General features: G+C 49.7%; 1 protein-coding gene and 1 long non-coding RNA gene across 2 annotated transcripts; one reads left to right on the plus strand and one right to left on the minus strand.

The window, feature by feature from the left end:
- Nucleotides 1-379: 379 nt before the first annotated feature.
- Nucleotides 380-14,652, plus strand: ENDOU (endonuclease, poly(U) specific). Its single transcript, XM_015238053.3, has 10 exons — nucleotides 380-560; nucleotides 5,188-5,310; nucleotides 7,483-7,554; nucleotides 8,043-8,177; nucleotides 8,630-8,801; nucleotides 9,184-9,383; nucleotides 12,215-12,328; nucleotides 12,946-13,052; nucleotides 13,765-13,907; nucleotides 14,483-14,652. Exons 1-10 carry the CDS (start codon nucleotides 506-508, stop codon nucleotides 14,601-14,603), a joined length of 1,242 nt encoding a protein of 413 aa, XP_015093539.2. The 5' UTR covers nucleotides 380-505; the 3' UTR covers nucleotides 14,604-14,652.
- Nucleotides 14,653-15,403: 751 nt separating this feature from the next.
- Nucleotides 15,404-20,151, minus strand: LOC140700143 (uncharacterized). Its single transcript, XR_012078394.1, has 2 exons — nucleotides 20,077-20,151; nucleotides 15,404-15,891 (listed from the first exon to the last, which is right to left on the minus strand). It is a non-coding gene; the product is annotated as an uncharacterized lncRNA (long non-coding RNA).
- Nucleotides 20,152-20,229: the final 78 nt, after the last annotated feature.

The following is a 20,229-nucleotide window of genomic DNA, read 5'->3' on the forward strand; positions in this document are numbered from 1 at the left end:
TAATCCTCTTACTACGTTCCTCACACTGAGCCCCTGGAGCTCAAAGTTGGAGCCCGTCATAGTCCCTTGGAAGACTGGGCCTGCGGCTTCCCGGTAGGTGGATGTTTAGAGGGCGTCACCCAAAGGTAAGCCCATGGACGCTCCTAGCCTGGTCAGAGAAGCCCCCAAAGCAACCCAAGGTGCTGTGCCTGCTTGCGTGACCTGTTGTCTAGCTCCAAACAGCTAGCATTACCTGTTCTAAGCATCTGGCATTACCTGCCTGCTTAGTCACCTTGCCTCTGGCTTCCAACAGCTGTAAGGCCCCACCCTCTCCCCGCCTCCTTCCATTTGGGGTCCCTCCCTCTCCTTTTTTTTCTTGTAAGGATCTGGAGGCACCAGATCCACAAGTTCTGACGTCTTTAAAAGCATCAGCCCGAGCAATAAGGCTCATTTGGGAGCTGTGACAGTCACCTGGAGTCTGGTGAAAGTCCAACAGCCAACCCCTTTCAGCCTCCAACTGGACACCATGAGGGCCTGCGTACCCCTGCTAGTGGCCATGCTCTGTGGCCTGGCCTGGGCTGGTAAGTTGCTACTGGTGGGGATGACAGGGCCCCACATGAAGAAGCAGACAGTTGGGGGACTTGGTAGAGGGGGATGGTAGGAAGACAAGGGAGGGCCAGCTCTGTCCAAAAGCCACGGACCCCTTCGACCTGGCCTGGTCTGGGGCAGGAGTTGCCTCTGGAGTGGACTGGGTCGTGTAAAGGGAGCTGCAAGGCTGATGGAATGATGCCCTGCAAGCCCTGTCTTGACACCTTGGAAGGTGAGCCCTGAGCATCACTTAGCCGAACCTGACTTTTGATCTCACTGAGGTTTTGCTTTCTGGGGCTGCTGCTGGGCTGTGGGTTTGAACGGCTTGGCTGCCTGGGTCACTCCCTCCATGGTGAGTTGTCTGGGGTGAGACCTTTCTCTGGGTAAAGCCTTAGGAGGTGGGCAGGCTCAGGGAGAAATGGGGCTGTACAAGTAAGTGGTCAGAGGAACTGGTCTTGTCTCACGTTAGAGGAACGAAAGCAGAGAAGGACCCAGGTACTAGCGGTGCAGAGGGTGGGACCTGTGGCTGAGGACAGGAGCACTTTCTTGTTTAACAGCTGGCTAGTGTTCACGCTGATGTGGTAATTGGTAGTTAGTAGGTGAGTGGGAAGTGTACTAAGAGAGGGGGCTGAGCTGAGGGGTGGGGAGAATCCTCCTCTGCCCAGAGGAGAAAGAATCCGAGGTTGAAGCCCATCCCACTCCCACCACGTCTTTCCTACATAGGACTGGTGTAAGCATTAAATAAGGCAGTGTATAAGAGGCACCCTACATGGCGTGGGATCTCAAGGAATTGGGTCTTTGATTATGATTTTGAATATAAACATAAATAAATATTAAATAATTTATATTTACTTATAAATAAGTTACATAAAGGTATTATTTAGATAAAATATATTTATATAACAAATAATTTAGAAATCATATGTATAATTTATATTTATATAATATACAAATATTCTTATATTTATATATAATTAATAATAAATATTGATTATAATATATGATTAATACTTATTTATATAAAATAACTTATATAAATACAAAGTTTACTCTCGGAATCATTTCCAGTCAGGTTGTGGATAAGGAGACCCTAACGGGATTCCTGAATGGAGACCCTCTAGAGGGGAAAGCTGTTCCCAGGCCTCCCATGCTGGGATCCCTCCACTCTGACACCCACGGCAGAGCAGCCAGGAATCAGCTGTCTGGGCTCTGGGTGGTGGAGAGTGAGGAAGGGCGCGAGAGCGTCTAGCTCAGTGAGGAGTGGCTGTGGGGTGGGGGTGCCCCAGTCTCTGGAGAGGAGAGCTACTGGAGACATTGGTCCCTGGGAGACATTCCTGAGGGCTGAGGCAACAGTGGCTTCAGAAGTGCAGGTGGAGCCCTTGCCCCTGCGGTGGTGGGTCCTGCTGTGGGACTGACGGGGAGGTGAGGGTCTCCTGGGTGGTGGAAGGGTAGAGGCTTTGCTCTTGTCTCTGTTATTCCAGCATCTCTGTGCTTAGATGCAAAAATATGAAATGTACTGGAGAATCATTGCCAGCCTCGGGTCCTTTGTTGTTTCAAGTGAACTGAGGCAGGAAGCTGGTCCTGGAAATAAATCTTGGTTGACCAGATCTCCAAGGAAACAGTATCTGGGGGACCCAGAGAAGCACAGATGTAGGATCCTCCAACCACCTGAGGGGCTGAGCGCCGGCATATAGGGACACCCAGGCTTGGAACCAGGCCTTCTTGGTGGGCAATGCAGACAGGGAGTGGTGCTCTGGCATACTGAAGTCTTAGAATGTGCAGAGGAATTTAGCATTTTGTGAGGGAGTGGGAGGCTGCAGAGGGTGATAAGCTCTTTACCAGGGATGAATCTGTGTCTTGGAGAAGAAAGGCCAAAATGACTAAAGGCAGAAAGAGAGAGTCAGAGAGATGGGGCAGAGGGACAAAAGGTGGAGGGTTCCTGGAGCAGTGATTCAGATGCCTGGCTGTTGCTCCAGTGTTTGTGTGAATGGGAGGTGATGGGTGGGAGCGCTGGAGTGAGTAGTCAGGGCGACTAGGCAGCTGAGTGTCCCCAGAACAGCACGGGGAAGTGCCTGCAAGGAAAAGTCCCTCTCGCTCCTCCCCTTCCCCTTCAAATCCCAAAGTCCTCTTGAGGCTGATCAGATTTAGAGAGGTGTGAAGCATCCCAGCTTCGGGGTTCTTACTGAGGACAGAGTTCTTGAACAGAGATGAAAAAGTCCACTCAGGCAGGGCCGGTGGGGGTGTCCTCCTGACGCTACAGAGCTCACTATTCACTTGCAGCCTTTCTCAAGCAATGCCAGCTGCTGGAATGGAGTGAATTCCTTCCTTGGACTCTGCTGATCCATTACCAACGTTGCCCTGATTTCTCTCAATTCTCTCCCTTTGGATTCTGGGTGTACTGCCAGGCTGACTGAGCGGGCAGCTCACAGAGCCTTCCTTCTGGGCTGAAAACTTCTTAAGATCTTTGCCTTGGGGTTCCAAGGGAGCATCATTTAAGATGCAGGAGGAGTTTCTCTGGGCTGGAAGGGACAAGTGGCCTTGGGTCTGGTCTTTTTTAGGGACAGCCCACTGGATCTGCCTTCCTTGCCACACTGGAGGCGTTTTACACAACGCGAAGTTGCCCCAGAACCTGGATTAATCCTGACTTGACACTTCTCTGATGTAAAGAACACAGACCCATAGAGATGGTGTCAGCCAGGAAGCTATCAGCAACATAAATGTGCTGACACCCCAGCCCAAGGGATGGCTCAGATGAAACCAGGGAAGGAGTCAGCTAGATTAAGTATGTTGGCAGGAAAGACTGCTCCAGCCAGTCTGGGCACTTGCCATCTTGAAGATGGGCAGGAATATTGCCACCGTTTATTTCTCCAACACTTACATGGTGTTACTATGTATCATGCACTCTACTAAGTGCTTTATAAACATTAACTCATTTAATTCTTATGACTAGTCCATGAGATGGGTTCCATCATTATCCCACTTTTACAGATAAGGAAACTGAGGCACAGAAGGACAAATAACTTGCTCAAGATCACATGGCCAGGAAGCAGCAGAACCAGATTTCCAGCCTCAAGCATTTTGGTGCCAGAGTCCAAGCCCCTGGCCTCTCTGCTATGCCTCCTTCTGCACAGTATAAACCCTAATCCCAGAATCCAAACTTGTAACTAAACCCACATCCCTAACACCCACTTCCACCCCGATCCAGGCTAAATCATAATGCTGTTACCTCTGTGTAATCACAACCAGAACCAAACCCCAAATCTAATCAAAGGCAAAATTGTGATTTTTTTTTCTCCTTTCCTAGTCCTGACATGTTTCTCAACCCTGAATGTCGTTTTAAATCTATTCCCCATTCCTCACCCAAACAGCAACACAAAATTGTTACTTTCTCAGTAATTAATTCAAGCCCAAATCCTAACTGGAGCTCTTAATCTAAACCTAACTAACCCCAACTCTGGCCAAAATTAGGTTTCAGATTCTTCGTTCACACAAATGCCAGTGTTAACTGTAAGTCTGACTCTGATCTTGACATTCTCCGTAACCCACGGCCTGACCCAGGACCCACTACTTCCAAACCCCAGGGGCCTCAGATACAAACAAAGAGTCAGTTATCACCCTTTCAGCCCAGAGTGGAAGGAAAGGGCACCCAGCCAGCTGTTGTCCTGGCTTGCCTTCTCCACTGTCTTTGCTGTGGTGGGCCTGTTTTTTTTAGGAGTGATGGTGGGTTTGTACCATTTCTTTCAAAATTTGTTGTTATATGCCCCTTGCGCCAAAAGCTTGTTTCTGCAAGCCATTTGGCTGGAGTGAGGGATGTGGTCTGTGGTTGCATAACAGATCCTATTCCAAAGCCCAGTTCTCACCCACACCCACCTCATTCCCCATCCTGAGCTAAACTCATCCAAATGCATGCCCAGGACTAGAAGAAACAGAAAGATGGGACACAGTGGGAAAGGGGGTGCAGAGGAGAGCAAACGAAGGGGAGGGAAGAACAAAGAAGCAGAAGACGTAAAAGGGACAGGATGAGAGGCAGAGGACGGGACAGAGGAAGAGGGCAGGTGGGATCACTTGAGTGACAGTGACTCACCATCCTCTACAGGATAGGTGAATGGTGGCCTGTGGACCACACCTGGCCCACAGACCCCTCTCTTTGTTCTGTCCAAATATTTAAAAATTTGAAAAGTTTTACATAAAAATTAAGGCTTCTCTTGAAAAACTGGAGGCTCTGGCCACACAGCCTGCATCCCAATGTGGTAACAATTGACTGGAGCTGACAGCCGCTACCAACTTCAGGCAGGGCATGGTTCTCAAGTTGGTCCCAGTTCCCACCTCTTTCTACTGCCTCCCTGCTTCTTGACTCGTGTGTGTTACAGGTCTAGCCCCAGTAGCTTGTGACCCTGGTCTATATCATGAGCCTTGCAATAGTCAGTGGGTGGGGGTGGTGGGCAGTGGGGGTGAGGCTCATGTCGTGCATGGGAGGCTGTGCACGTACAGCTCCCTGGCAGCTGGCAATGACCTTCCCTGCCAGGTGGGGCCCCTGCTGGGAACCCTCCCGCAGAGGGTACTGTGATGAGGAGAGTAGGATCCGCACAGAGCTGAATCTGTGACCTTTACTGCCCACAGACAGAACGGAATCATGCACATCTCGCTGTTATGAGAAATTTGACAGGGACGCTGCCTGCCAGTGTGACCGCCGGTGTCCCCAGCACGGGGACTGCTGTGAAGACTATGAGTACCTGTGTATCGGTGAGGCTTCTTTTGGGTGAAGGGTTTGGGAGGCATGGCAGGTAGGTCATGATCACAGCCAGCCTGCCTGAGGGGCTGCTGGCCAGGGTGTCCAGCTGTCCAGAGCAGGGTCCCAGACTGATGGCAGGGCTCCAAGGGCCTGAACGAGGACGCTGACAGGCAGAGCCACTTTGGCCGCCACTTTGTCCCAGGTATTCTCTGATGTCTCCAATGTCAAACCTCAACTTAAAATAGACGTCATTTCCCTGGAATATCTGTCTAGGAACTATCAGGATGAGTAATATCTTGAAAGTTTAAGTCATCCCCCAAAAAGCAAAAAAGAAGAAAATATTATTTGAGCATATATTATATTACCAATTATTATTTGCCGAAGTATAAAAATGGCAGTGAACTTTCCCAACTTGAGTGCCACCAGGGAGCCTGCAAAGGGTCACAGTGACCATCACAATTCGCACCACACTTCCTAGGGTGTGTGGACCAACCTGTCATTCCAAGGCCAGCGATCAAATGGGACATGCACCACCCTGGAAAGTCAGTTGTCCCTCTGTTACTCCAACCACACAGTTTTAAATGAATCATTTGAAAAACTCATTTGGAATAATTTCCTTGTTTAAAGGCTTCCAAAGTTTTAGACTTCCAGATAGATGGTCTTCTGCTTTGTGACACAAAGCCTTGCCAAGTTCCCTGTCAAACTGTGTGCCTTGACTCCCAGTTTGGAAAACATAGTCACTGAAGCCATGGTGGACGACAGCCAGCAAGACCACTACACACAGTTGTACAGGCTGTGCACTGCACAAAGGCCCCAGACTGAGAAGGCAAGTTAGACCAAAGTTGAATCTGTACCCTTCTCACTAAGCCATGTGTCTTGGTGAAGAGAAAGGAATACCTTTTCCTAATTTGCCCACGTGGTCCCTGCTGACCCAGTCACATGCCCCCAGAAGAAACACTGATTCAATTTACACAAAACTACCATTCATACTAGCAGAAGTTCTGCTGATCAGGTCGGGGCAGGGAAACTCAGGCCCAGAACTCAGTGCCAGAATCAGAGCCCACTGCTCTTCTGCTACCCTCTGCCCCATTCAGCAGACATAGGAAGGCCTGTTCACCTGGGCTCATCAGGCTGGCATTTCCGGATAGAGCTGATATTCAGTCTAGAAGCCGTTTCATCACTAATCTCTGATTTGCAACTCAGCATTCTTTTCCTATAGGAAAAATATTGTAAATGATGGTTGAGACTCTAGATCAGTTCACAAAAGTCTATGTAGTGTCAAATGCAGCTGAGTTAAGAACTCTGTGGATTGTTAGCAGTTAGAACACAGGCTGGCAGAAAGCAAGTGACCAGAGGATGTTTGTTGACTGAATATATAACCTGCCCCATGGTTCCGATGGTGATAACATGATGCTATCCAGTGAACCCACTGACAGATGCTGACGCACTTTGTGATGGCGTTGTTTCTTTGTGAGAATTCGTTCTGCTCTGTGATGAGAAAGGAGCTGAGAGTCCCCAGGAGCGTTTCTTCCTCTCACTCCCTACCCTCACTGCGCCCTTCTCCCCCCTCCCCCCGTCCCCTCCCCGAGATGAGGCTGCAGTCACTCAGCACGCAGGCAAGGGAATGGGGCAGCAACAGGAATGTGATTTTCTGAACACGCCTTCCACCCAAACACAGCCTCTGTGGCCACGGCCAAGTATAATTGTGAAGAAAGTAGGGCAGTTGGTATCTCAGGAAACAGTTCTATTCCACGAGGCCTGGGAGGAATTCACCCTTGACTCTGGGAGTCACTGTAGGTGAGGGACGTTCCTAAGAGAGGGCCTTGTCGTTTGGAGCCAGTCACATCTACCCATCTATAGGTTTGCATTCAAGAAAAGTCATGCCAACCCCAGAGGGCCCACCTCCTGCCCCTTCCCTTTTTATGGGTAAGCACGCCGAGTATCAGAAGGGTGAACGGCGAAGGAAGCTCATCCCCAGGGATGTGCTTTCACTTTTTAGAACAGTTTTCAATCTCCCTCTGCCTCACATTTTCAGATTTTCCTCCTCCTACACCTAGTTCACGGTACCCTCACCCTGTTCCCACTGCACATGCTTGTCCCTGAGGCTGGCAGGGCTGACAACCAGAGACAAAGCGGAGGGACCCCTCGGGGATGTTTGGTGACTTGACTTCTCTGATCTGCAGCTGAAGAGGACTCTGAAGAGCCAGAGCGATTCTTGGAGCTGGAGGAAGAGACGGAGGGGGCCCCCACGGGCAGTGAGTCGGCCTCCCCAAAGGGGAACCATTCGGCTGTGGGACTTGAGAGGGTGACAAGGAGGGGGCAGCCATGCTAGTGGCCACAGGCCCAGGCCTAGGCCAGATGAGCCCCAAATCCAGCACCTGGAGGTGGTCAAGAGGGGCTCGCTGGACTCTTAAGGCCTGGGTGGGAGGCAGCCCAAAGGCCTCTGCAGCCTGGGGAACAGGCAGGAAAGACAGCCGAGAGGTAGAGGGAAGTGGAAGAGATTTTATTTTTAGAGTAAGGAGATTATAAAAACAACAGGCCAGAAAGTAGAGTTCGGCACCAGAAAGGACTTCCTGACCATGAAGGGTGTGCACCGATAAAGCTTGTTTGTTTTCCTCCCCTGGAGTTCTTTAATAGGAAGAGTCAGGAGAGCAAGGCTGATGGGGGGAGGTGGGGGGAACTCGCCCCGACGGAGCGACCCCTAGCGGTCTGCCCAGGACACACCTCCTCCCTGTCCCCGCAGACTTGTACTCGGCACCCAACTCCTGCCAGGGCCGCTGCCAGGAGCCCTTCCACAAGCACCACCCGTGCCACTGCAATGCTCGCTGCCAAGAGTTTGGGAACTGCTGCGAGGACTTCGAGAGCCTGTGTGGCCATGGTCAGTCTCCTGCTCTTGTCGCTCCAGAGGCTGGGGAACTCTCTAGAGCAATAATTTCCTAAGTGTGGTCCCTGGACCAGCCACATCAGCATCATCTTGGAATTTATTAGACATGGGAAATCTAGGGCTCACCCCGGACCCAATGACTCAGAAATCATGGGGGTGGGGACCCCTATTCTGCTTTAACAACCCCTCCAGGCGATGGGAGAACTTCCCTAGAGGCAGAGGGCCGTGTGGATATTTTGTGGACATTCTGTGGGCAAGGCCATGTGCTGATTCTTAAGGATCATTTAGGCCAGGCCCCTGCCATGCAATCACTAGGGTGCCTGATTGTCGCCTCTCTCCCCCGCTGCCGGATCCTGGAAGGTGCCCAGGAGGGGATGCACACAGACAGCTGCCTGTCTCCTGGCCTCCTTCGGGCTCTGAGATACCCCCACCCCAATTCCTCCCAGAGGGCTTCTCCCGCAGCAGTGACGCCATAACCAAGGAGGAGCTGCAGGGCGTCTCTGAGAAGATCTACAGGGCAGATACCAACAAAGCCCAGAAGGGAGACATCGTTCTCAACAGCCAGAAATGTGTCTCGCCCTCAGAGACCAGAGACCAAGTGGACTGCTCCCCAGAGCCGTGAGTTCCCTTCCCGCCTCTTCCTGCAAAGTCTCTCCCCGAGCTCTGCTTCTTTTGGGGCCCCAATTCTTTTCTCCTCCAGGCAGGCAGGATCAAAGGGAGAGGGGAAAATAGGTCTCCAGAGATAGATAAAGCCGTCTTGAGGGACGGTGGGATCCTTGTGGGAGGGCTTCTGGGAGTGGCTGGACTGAGACTAGGACGTACTTCCAAGAGATGACATGGCAGCAAAGAGTGACCTCATGCATTGTCCCCAAAAGTCTCTGAAGTGCCCACACTTCCTCTGAACCCAACCCTCGCGTGCCGGCCCCTGCGTCTGGAAGTTCCTGGAGGGGTTTCTGCCGCACGTTCAGGCCCTTCACTGGCCTCCCTCCGCCTCCCCCAGGCTCTTCACATATGTCAACGAGAAGCTCTTCTCCAAGCCGACCTACGCAGCCTTCATCAACCTCCTCAACAACTACCAGCGGGACACGGGCCGCGGGGAGCACTTCACAGCCCAGCAGCTGGCCGAGCAGGACACCTTCCTCAGAGAGGTCATGAAGACGGCCGTCATGAAGGAGCTGTACGCCTTTCTCCATCAGCAGAGTGAGTGAGGCAGTGAGGCCTCCTCCCCCAGGCCCCGTGAGGAGGCAGTGCTGACTCGGACTCGGGTCTGCCTCAGGGGGCCTGGAACCTCCGGGGGCTCCACGGTGGGCAGGTTAAGACAGCAGGTGGGGACCACGTGGAGGCCAGTGTACCTCTGGGAGGGAGCGGGAGGGGGCCAGAGAGGAGCCCAGAAGAGACCATGGACCCAAGCAGGAGCTGAACAGCTTCCAAACCTCTGTCTGGTTTAGAAGTCACCCCATCTCTTTGACCTAATCTTAGCTGCCTCTTTTACTCCCCAACTCGCTGCTTCGGTCTCAGGGTTCTCTGCAGGCCGTGAGTCACCCCACTGCTCCCCAGGAACTTCTCCGTCACCTCAGGCGATCCCAGAGTCAGCACCACTTTCCAGGCACACAGAGTCCCTGATTCTGCCCCTTCCTCGGGTACTAAGTCCAGAAAGGAGGCGGGGCACACTCCACATTTTTGCTGGGGAAACAGCAACAGAAAATCAACAGAGGTTCATTGGGGGAAGTTCTACCGGGAAGGGTTCTGCTTGGAGTTGACTCCAGATAGAGATCGTTTGAATCAGACCAAAAAAGGTTGGGGCCGCAGGACTTCTTGGCATGGGGTGTGTTTGTTAGTGTCCTCCAGATTCCTTTCCTGAACTCCAGGCAGCTGGGCCTTGGCTCGGGAGCGGCTCCGGCCAGGTCTTTCCTTGCTGGCCGTGGGATGGCGGCATTCCATCCTTGGGCGGCCCCGGTAAGAGTCTGTAGCATTGTTTTTAGGTAAAGCCAGGGACACACAAGCAATCCCTATAAAGAGGATGCAATCCTGTACCGCCCCCTGGTGTTCTCTTTGTAGTAAGCACACAAGAGGATCTTGGAGGCGGAGACTGAGCCCCAGTCCAGGCTGTCCACTACCCACCCAGCCTACACCACTCTCCCTGTCCACATCCCCCTTATTCTTAAAGTTTGAGCTCACATCCCACCGCATTTATGAAACAGCCGCAGCTCACGGCTGGCTTTCAGCGCCTCTTCAGAGGTCAAGCTTTTGGGGTCTGGCCCCAAATAGCCTTGGGCCAGAGAGACTTCCTTTCACTTGTTAATGGTGCACGTGACTCTGGGCCACTAGCCCCTCAGATCCTGTCAGAGCCTTATCTTTGAAATGGCATCTTGGGGGAATCAATGCATGTAAAACATTCAGTGGAAAGTCAGCACCGGGTAAGTGGGAGCCATTCAGACTGTGAAACTGCTGTTATTTCGTGTATTTTTAGTCTTGTTTTCCAGTTGTGTTGTTATTTTTTTAATTTGCATTCTTTTTTATTGACGTATAGTCAGTTTCTGGTGTACAGCATAATGTTTCAGTCATACATACAGATACGTATATCTAGTTGTGTTTTAAATCCTTGAAAGAAGGAAAAAGGTCCAGTATCTCTTTTGTTCTGGGCAGTAAACCGGTGATATTTGCTGGTTCCCTAATTCAGATCCCCAGCCCCAACCTTTCCCTTGGGTCCCAACGGCCTCTCCGACACCTCCACCTGGCTATCCATCTCGTCTCTACTCAGAACTTAGTGCAAAGAGAACTCACGGTTCCCGACTTTTCCTCCAGACCTGTTCCTTCTTTGGTCTTCCTCATCTCATAAATGACCCCATCATTCACCCAGTTGCTCAGGCCAAAAGCCCAGGAGTCATACTAGATTCTTTATCTCATTGCTCCCCACCCCCTGTTCCTCTACCAGGACCATCCATCACTTCCATCTTCAAAATCTATCTGCGATCTGCCCACGTGTCCCCCTCCTCTGCGGCCGCCCCTGCAGTCCAGGCCACCACTGCCGACGTGGACAGAGCGTTAGCCTCAAAACTGGTCTCTCTGCTTCTGTTCATACACCTCACTGGCCTCTTTACGTACACAACCAGGATGGTTCCTTAAAAACAAAGCTCCTGTCACATAATTCCCCTGTTTAAAACCCTTCAGTGGCTCTCCCACCACCAAGAAGCTGTAGTTAAGAGATCAGTCTCCGGAGCCAGACTGTACGGGCCCGAGTGCTGTGTCTACCTCTTATGAAGGGTGTAATTACGCATGAGGTCTAGAACCTTTGTCTGCCTCAGTTTCCTCATCTCTAAACTGGGGGTAGTTAGTACCAACCTGCTGTGAAAACTCAGTGTGAGGACTGGAAGCACTTAAAATGGCGCTGGGCACATAAAATGTACTCATATATTTTTGTTATTATCACTGTTTGGCTGGGGTGGGTGGCTCGCGTGACCCGGCCGCTGCCTGCTTCTTGGTCCTCCTCTCCTACCGCTGTCCCCTCCTGCTCACTGTGTGTCTTATGGGCTCTCAGCTCTTTGAACACCTAGCCGAAGGTGTCCTGGAGCCTCTGCACTTGCTGTTCCTTCTACGTGTTAGAATCTTTCCCCCTCGATCTTTGTGTGGATGACTCATCCTCCGGGTCTCTGATTAGTGCTACCTTCTCAGAAGGGCCTTTCTCATCTGCCTTTCTAGAAGAGCCCCCACACTGACCCCACCCCTAGCCATCATGGGACAATCTGCTTTATTTTCTTCATAGCACTTGTCTGAAATCATACTGTTTATTATTTGTCTCCTTCACTGGAATATAAACTATAAAGACAAGGATCTTGTCCTTTGGATTCCCTGAACTCTCAGCCTTTAGATCTGGGCCTGGCCCAAAACAGGTGCCCCGCAGATAACTGTTGAACGAACATTTGTTGGTTGAACCCACATGTCTCTTGTGCTGGAGCAGGTGGCCCTTCCTTGCTTCCCAGGGTCTGGCCCCGCCTTCCCCTCTCCTGAGTCCTCTGTGTTCCTCTCCCCAGACCGCTACAGCTCGGAACAAGAGTTTGTCAGTGACCTGAAGAACATGTGGTTTGGGCTGTATTCAAGAGGCAGTGAAGAGGGGGACTCAAGTGGCTTTGAACACGTCTTCTCAGGTGGGATTACTCTGCTTGGAAAGAAAGAGTTGCAGGGATGAAGAGGCACCGAAGAATCAGCAGCCAGGCCAGCTTGCGGTGGGAGGTGGGAGGTGGGGGGCACGTGTACCTCGGGGCCAAGAGGGAGGGGTCTGAGAGAGCCATTTTTGAGGAAGTTTCTTCTGGAGTATCTAAGGGAGAAAGATCACCAGACACTGGGGCTCCCAAGGGGCACATGTAGGAAGGGAGACGTGTTTGCGGCCATGGTTGTGTATCTCAATGGTCCTCTGCTTCTGGGGCTTGACCCGCCGCTTCCCAAGAAGGCCATGCTCTTTCTCTGCACTGCCCCACTCCATACAGCTCCCACCAAGGCTGGCTTGCTCCCAGGGAAATGGCTAGAGGAGCGTCTCAGATTGGCCCAGCATCAGCTGGGAGAAGGAACTCTCCCAGGGCTGAAGCTGAAATGGGGTGGAGGCTTCTGCGGTGAGAGTTAGGGATGCGAGGGACTCTGGGAAGCTGGGGCAAGGGGCTGAGCAGGTGAATATTCTCGGAGTCAGAGACTGGGCAGCCTTGGCACGGAGCGGGGAAAGAGGTTGGAGGGGAAGCCCAGATCACCCAAGCTGATCTCTTTATTACAGGTGAAGTCAAAAAAGGCAAGGTCACTGGCTTCCATAATTGGATCCGCTTTTACACACAGGAGAAGGCAGGCCTGGTTGACTATTACAGCCACGTCTATGACGGGCCTGTGAGTACGGAGTGTCCCCACGGGCTGGAAAAGGCTTGTTAGGACCCAGACTTCCTCTCCTCATTCTGCATTCCAAACAGTCAGACTCGTCTCTCACTTTGACCCTCTTGGCAGCCTAACGGGGACTATGAATAGGACGTTCCTGTCTGCTGGAGACCGGGCTTAACTGGCCAGGATGCTTTTAGTGGAGGTTCCAAACTGTAGGGGGCCAGAGGCAGAAGGCACTCTCTCTCAATGGGAGAGTGGGGACAGGAGAGGATTCTCCAAGGGGAAAACAAAAGACGTGCAATTACCCATTGCCTGAGTTTCCTTAGAAGTTTCAGTCTGGCTAGTCTGAGTTAAACTTCTTACATTTTTATTAAAAAAGAAACCTTCGCTGCCCTGGGCCTAGAAATAATTTGGGGGCAATACACTGTCCCTCTCTTCTACATGTGAGGGCCACGGGGAATAGTTATGTCCCCGCTCTCCGGCATCTGCCATCTGGATGCGGACTCCGGCCTCCTTGGGAGACACTTGCTGGTGGCTCCAGATGGAGGGTCTCAGCGGGAATCAGACACCTCAGCGGGGCAGACTGCTTCCTCTGTTGATTTAAAGAATCCAGCCTCCCCAGAAAGCTCACACAGGCCCCCAAGGGCCCTCGACAAGTCCTGGCCACCCCTCTGCCTGCCCTGTGGCACCCACCAGACCTCCCTCTGCTGCCCTCTCTCCACAGTGGGATTCTTACCCCGACGTGCTGGCCATGCAGTTCAGCTGGGACGGCTACTACAAGCAAGTGGGCTCAGCTTTCATCGGCAGTAGCCCTGAGTTTGAGTTTGCGCTCTACTCCCTGTGCTTCATCGCCAGGCCAGGCAAAGTGTAAGTCCTGGTGGCTCAGAGGGCTTGGACAAATCACCGTTCTGGGCCTTGGTTTTCTCGCTTGGAACACGAGGCTGTTTGATTAGACGGTGGCCACCAACCTTCATCTTAGCAGCAGAACCATCTCCCCTCCTTTCCCCTAAGGGCAATCTTCCATCGGACCTCAATACACAAACAGTTAGAGATGGAGTTGCCCTGGGGCTCCAAGCCTCTCTCTTTGGCCCTGAGGCTGTTTGGGGGAACCTTGGAGCCCCAGAGGGTGCAGTCTGAAACCACTAGGCTTCATCTTCTCTACCATTTGAGGACTCTGGGTCCAAACACTTCTGAAACCCTAAGACGGTATTTCATTTCTGGGGGCTTCAGCTCTAGGATTGGATTTTAGAGTTTTACTTTGGGAAAGATGAGGACCAGTGTTCTTTAAGAAGACAGAAAATAAGACGATTTTGAAAGAGCCCCCTTAGAGGCCATTTAAGATGAGGTGCAGCCCTTCTGCATCAGTTGGACTTGATCCTTCCAGCCTGGGGACAGAGGTGGAGTGAAGCAGGTCCCTGTGATTTGGTGATCTTTCCCCACAGGTGCCAGCTAAGCCTGGGCGGACATCCCTTGGCCATCCAGACCTACACCTGGGAGAAGTCAACCTATGGGAACGGCAAGAAGTACATCGCCACAGCCTATGTGGTGTCCTCCACCCAATAGAGCTTTGAGCCAGGAAGGGGCATGAGGGCAGTGAGGGCTCTTGTAGGACTGAGGTGCTATCTGCTCTGGGCTGGAGAGGGAGGGAATGGAAGAGACTGGGAGGGATTCCCAAATCCAGAAATGTCCATATGGGAGAGAGAGAAAAGATACAAACTGGAGAAACAGTCAAATCTTCGGCCTCCAGCATTCTGGAAACAAGAGCCCAGACAGAAGCTGGGGACCCTTGATAGCTCTTTGCCCTGATGGGAGGTGGAACTGTGAATAAGCCTTTGACCTCTCCAGGCCTCATGTTTCCTTTTAATGTAAACAGGTTTGCCCCATTTCCTCTTTTGGGGGTTGGTGAAGGGGCCAACCTGATGGTATTCTTACTGTGAAGGTGTTTTCAATTGTTCTTAAGAAGAACGGCTGATAGAAATTCCAGATGACTATAATGGCTGTTATTGTACACAGCTCTGCAAACTGCAATGCAGCCCTATGCTGGGGCCTCAAAGAAACCAGGCCATGGAGATCGAGGATGGGTATTTGGTCTTTTCTAGTGTCAGGTCCTCTCAGAACAGGGTCCGGGAGAACTCCAGCGCTGGGTGGAGAGGTTAATGGGTGGTGCAGTGAGTAGGCTGGAGAGGGAGTAGACTTCTCCAGGCCTGGTGTTTTCACAGTCAGCTCAGTAACTGCATCAAGAAGCCTGTAGATATTTAGTGCAGCTACAGAGCTGGGTTTTGATTCCAAATAGTTCGTGAAGGAGGTCTCCTCAGAGGAAGAAGATTCTGCATCAGAAGAAGAAAGGAACCTATGGCTGGGTGTTACTAATGTAATTATTTTAAGTCTTACTCAGCAGCCACAATTTGCATAAACTCTACAGTAGAAGACCAGGGAGACTGGGGCTCCCTATTCCAACCTCGATTAAGCATTTCTTCCCTAACCCCATTGGGAATCAGATGCTGTCCCACAGAACAAGGCTTGAACTATGGTTTAGAGGATTTGAGTCTCCAATTAAAGTCATTTAAGAAAATAGGAAATGGGTCTCTTCTTTGTGTATGGCTCCCCTCGACTGTCTGTCTCCCTGCCTTTTTTGAGGAGCAGGGCTACGAGTGATGCTTCTGGCGTTAGCGCTCTTCAGGATGACCTGGAGGACATGGTATCTCGGTAAAGTCCCCGAGGACTCACCAGGTCTCTCTCGCTAAGATGGGGAGAAAATTTGTCCTGGTGGACTTGTAATGTGAAGAGTAGAAGGAGGGCCCTTGCAGCTTCTGGTTCCACACAGAGGGAGCTTGGAAGTCACTACTTCATCCTAAGAACAAGTGAAAACAGCAGATGGGAAAACCAACACTTCTTCTTGGATCTGTATGAGAGGAGGACACAGGCAAACTGCTGCCTGCAAGATTGGAAAGACGGGTGAATATAGGAAGACACAGCTTACTGCAACAGAGACACTCGAGCAGAAACCAGTGCCAGAGTAGGCAAACCTGAGCTGTAACTGATGACTTGCTGGAGGCTCAGTGCAGTGGCTTTGAGAGTTAAAACTCCACGGGGGTGAGGGGGAGGCTACAGCACAGTGGTAGATTGCATGCTTAGCATGCAAGAGGTCCTGGGTTCAATCCCCAGTACCTCCATTTAAATAAACAAACAAACAAACCTAATTACCTGCCCCCAACAACAACAAAAAATAAACTAAAAAAAGATTAAAACAAAACAAAACAACTCCAGGGGACCCAGTTATAGGGCACCTGCACAATATTCTGAGATTTACCTCCAGGAGCTCCACCAGGCTCCCACAGTAAATAAATGAGAGAAATTCCTTCAGCCTCCAGCTCAGGTGTGAGAAAAGAAACCACTTTGAAATACTCCAGAGTATTCTGTCCTTCTTAACAATCCTTCTTAACAAAGTCTGCCCTCAAGGAAACTGGTTACCCAGAGCCCAACCGACTAGGGTATTATCAGAGCCTAACTGACTGGGGGAGGGAAGGACTAACTCCAGCCAACCCCAACGCATCCTTGCCCCACAAAGGGGGAGAAAAGACCTGAGAAACACTTGTGCAGTTTACAGTACAGAGGCACAGGCCGACTGAAAGACAGACCTACAAAGGACTGTGGAGTGCTTTCCCACCCCTCACATCTCAGCACCCTATTACTAAAGGCCTATTTATAGCACTTCCTTTTACTGAGTACATCATGTCTGGCTATCAAGAAAAAATTGTCACGTGAAAACTGGGTTTGCCTCTTGGTGGTTGTTGAGCCAAAAGACACAATGAAGCCAAAGATCGGGAGAAGGGAGGATTCATTACTAGAAGCAAGAGAGAACACCAGGATCTTTACCTAAGCAGTGTCTCCCCAAACAGCAAAACCAGGGAAGCTTTAAGCCAAGGGCACATAAATATTCATGAAGGGGCTTGGGCGGTCGGCATAGCCCAGGCTTTAGTTGAGTGAAGTGAGAAAAGGGTTAGAAAAGGTTTACATCGTCATCCCTTAGGTTCCAGCTGATGTGGTGGTTGAGCGATTCAGGCCAGTCTTTACTATGGAAACGGAACAACCGATTTATTATCTTTGCTATTCTTACTTTTCTCACCTGGTAACAGTCTTGTTTCTGCATTCTTTTGTTCCCTAAGATCATTAATTACTGAGACCTGTTCTGAGCATTGTGGCCAGGCTTAGACTAACAAAATGGCTCAGGCCCCAGATGGCTTCTCTTCTGTCAAGAAAGCCATGCCTGGGTCTGTTTATCTGGAGACCCCCTAACCTATCTGCATACAAAATTACAAACCACACCAAAAGGCAAAACACACATTTTAAAGAGAGAGCACACAGGGAACTATATTCAACATCTCGTAGTAACTCATGGTTAAAAAGAATATGAAAACAAATATATGTATGTTACTGTATGACTGAAGTATTGTGCTGTTCACCAGAAATTGACACAACACTGTAAACTGACTATACTTCAATAAAAATATATATAAAAAAATAAAGAGAGAGCAAATATCAGAACCAGACATGGCAGGAATGTTGGAATTATCATGCGGGACTTAAAACAACTATGGTTAACACGCTAAGGGCTCTACTGGATAAAGCAGACAGCATGCAAAAAAAGACAGGCAATGTAAGCAAAGGGATGGAAACTCTAAGAAACAATTGTTGGGCTGAACCCCACAGGCCTGCAAGCCCTGTACTTGCCCAGCCTTAAGGTGGAAGAAAGAGCCCAGAGTGAGCAACAGAGACATCAGTGGTTTAATGGATGGGGGGGGGGTCTTACATGCCTGAAGCAAGGTCCTGGAGCGACACCCACTGTGTGCAGCAGACACAGGGGACTGCCTACTGGCAGGACATAGCAGCAGTCTTCACTATGGGGGTGTGGGGGAGATAGGGAAGTTACCAGTTATAGAGAAAATGGGCGCCAGCACACTCCTCACCACCCATCTGATAAACTATCATAGTGGAGACATTCTGATCTAAAGATTAGAGCAATCACTAGTTGGGACTAGGGGAAGTAGACATTTATTGTTAGGCTCTATTATTAAGAGGGAAAGTCAGTCATGGGAGTAGGGTGTAGGTGAGGCAGGGACTCGTTGGGCAGGGGATGTACAGAGAACAAGAGAACAGCCATCTTGGGTGGCCTGATCATACAACAACCAAAAAGAAATGCTAGAGATAAAAAGCACTATAACAGAAATGAAGAATACCTTTGACAGGCTTATTAGTAGAATGGACTGCTGAGGAAAGAATCTCTGAACGTGAGGATAGTTCAATAGAATCCTGAAAAGCCAACAGGCAAGGAGAACAAAGGCTGAGGAAAAGTGAACATAATTACCAAGTACTGTGGGACAATGATAAAAGGTGTAACAGATACATAATGGGAACACCAGGAGAAGAAAGAGCAAAAAGAACGGAAGAAATATTTGAAACAATAATGACTGAGAATTTCCCCAAATTAATGTAGGCTGTCCCTTGCTGGTTGTATGGGCAAATTTCTTAATTATTCAGGTCAGTATATTCATCAATGAAATGGCGATAATATCACCATTGTTGTAAGACAAGGAATGCAAAATAACATGCTTATTTCTTATAATTCTTTTGTCTTCCGTATACAAATTTTATTTTGCACTAGAGAGGCAGTTTACTTTCCCTGCTATCAACCTTAACCTTCATCTCCCAGTGCCCAGGTAGTCAAGTAGGACACACAGAGAGAGATGTAGGAGTTATTAAATTCCAGGGTCTGGACCTTAGCTTTGCAGGAGGGTGGGGCAGGAAATAACATCTGTTAAGCTCTTATTGTGTCCCAAGCTGTGCTAAGTAGGCCGTTAACATATATTTTCTTTCTCCAGTAGGTATTTTTATCTTCTCCATTTTAATTTTACCCTCAACAACTGACGTTTAGCTTAAGACCTGGTGCCCAGATTACATTCAGATTACATTTTCATTAAGTGGCAGAATCAGCATTTCAGAATTCAACATTTTCCCTCAGGTTACAGTGAGTCTGGAGTTCCAGCAGTATTGCCTCATTTATTCATTCATTATTTTTTTGATGAAGACCTATTAAGGCCTTTGATAGGTTACTAGTTGCCCCTCAGTATCTGTTCTCTTCCTCTCCTTCCTTTTTTATTGAATTCTAAGTTTTTAGATGAGCACATGACTGCCAAGAGTAAAAACCCTGCACCTCCCTTGCAGGGGGAAGGCTGCCGTTACAGGCATAGTTTTTTCGTAGGACAGTGGGAGTCTCAGGATTAGGTGATGGTGGCCATCAAGACCATTTGACTAACTCCTCTCACTCTGATTCTGTACTAAGCAACGGATTATTATGTGACTTGAGAGAGAGAGAGAGAGAAAGACATGAGAGGTATTTTTCCCCCATGCTCCCTAGGTGATTCCGAAGTTCAGCCAAGCTTGAAAGCCACTAATCTGGAGTTTTGGTCTAATGCTTGAGATCACAGAGCTGTTCAAATTGAAAGGTTTGTTTCTGTTTGTTTTCATGGGATTCAAAATTATTTTTGTTTTACAACTTTAGAGTTGCCACAAAAATAAAAGTTCACTCATACAGAAAGCAGAGGCATGAAATATTAAAAGCTTCATATTCTTTTTTTGTCTGTGGCCAGGACAAATCTAAGGACAGACCTTAATACCGACACACGTCCCAGAAAGACTCAGATAGATACAGTGAGAAAAGGGTGAACAGTTTACTCGCAAAGGTGCAAGGCAGTCAGATTGAAGAGCTGCTTTGCGAAATAAAAGTACTTAAAGGAAACAAAACAAAACAAAACAAAACCCTGAAAAATTGCTAGAGTTACCAGTTTACATAGCCTGTTCTTGGTAGAGAAACAGTAACTTTCTCACGTAAACTGTCATACAAAGGATGTAAAATATCGTTACACACCAACAAGGCAAACATTAGGGATAAGATTGAGGGTAATTCAAGGGAATATTCAACTCGTTATTATTTGGGGAATCAGAACAAGTCAAGATGATCCTGCAGTTTCTGGATTACCTAAGTTTAGTCATCCTGGAAGCAGGCAAAGCGTCAGGTTTCGCTTTAAACATCACAGTCCATTCTCTAAGTTGGTTCTGTCGGGAGGAGGAGGGCGCAGGGCACCCGGCCTTCTGCGCACGCTCTGTCACCGCCCCAGGGGGCGGGGCGAGG

The sequence above is a fragment of the Vicugna pacos genome, chromosome 12 (assembly GCF_048564905.1).
Source record: "Vicugna pacos chromosome 12, VicPac4, whole genome shotgun sequence".
Classification (NCBI taxonomy): Eukaryota; Metazoa; Chordata; class Mammalia; order Artiodactyla; family Camelidae; genus Vicugna; species Vicugna pacos.

Excerpts from the sequence above, each read along its gene's own strand:
- ENDOU (XM_015238053.3), top strand. The coding sequence starts at position 506 with ATGAGGGCCTGCGTACCCCTGCTAGTGGCCATGCTCTGTGGCCTGGCC. Across the intron at positions 7,555-8,042 it reads GGAGGGGGCCCCCACGGGCA|ACTTGTACTCGGCACCCAAC; the intron begins GTGAGTCGGCCT and ends CTGTCCCCGCAG. Across the intron at positions 13,053-13,764 it reads GCCACGTCTATGACGGGCCT|TGGGATTCTTACCCCGACGT; the intron begins GTGAGTACGGAG and ends CTCTCTCCACAG.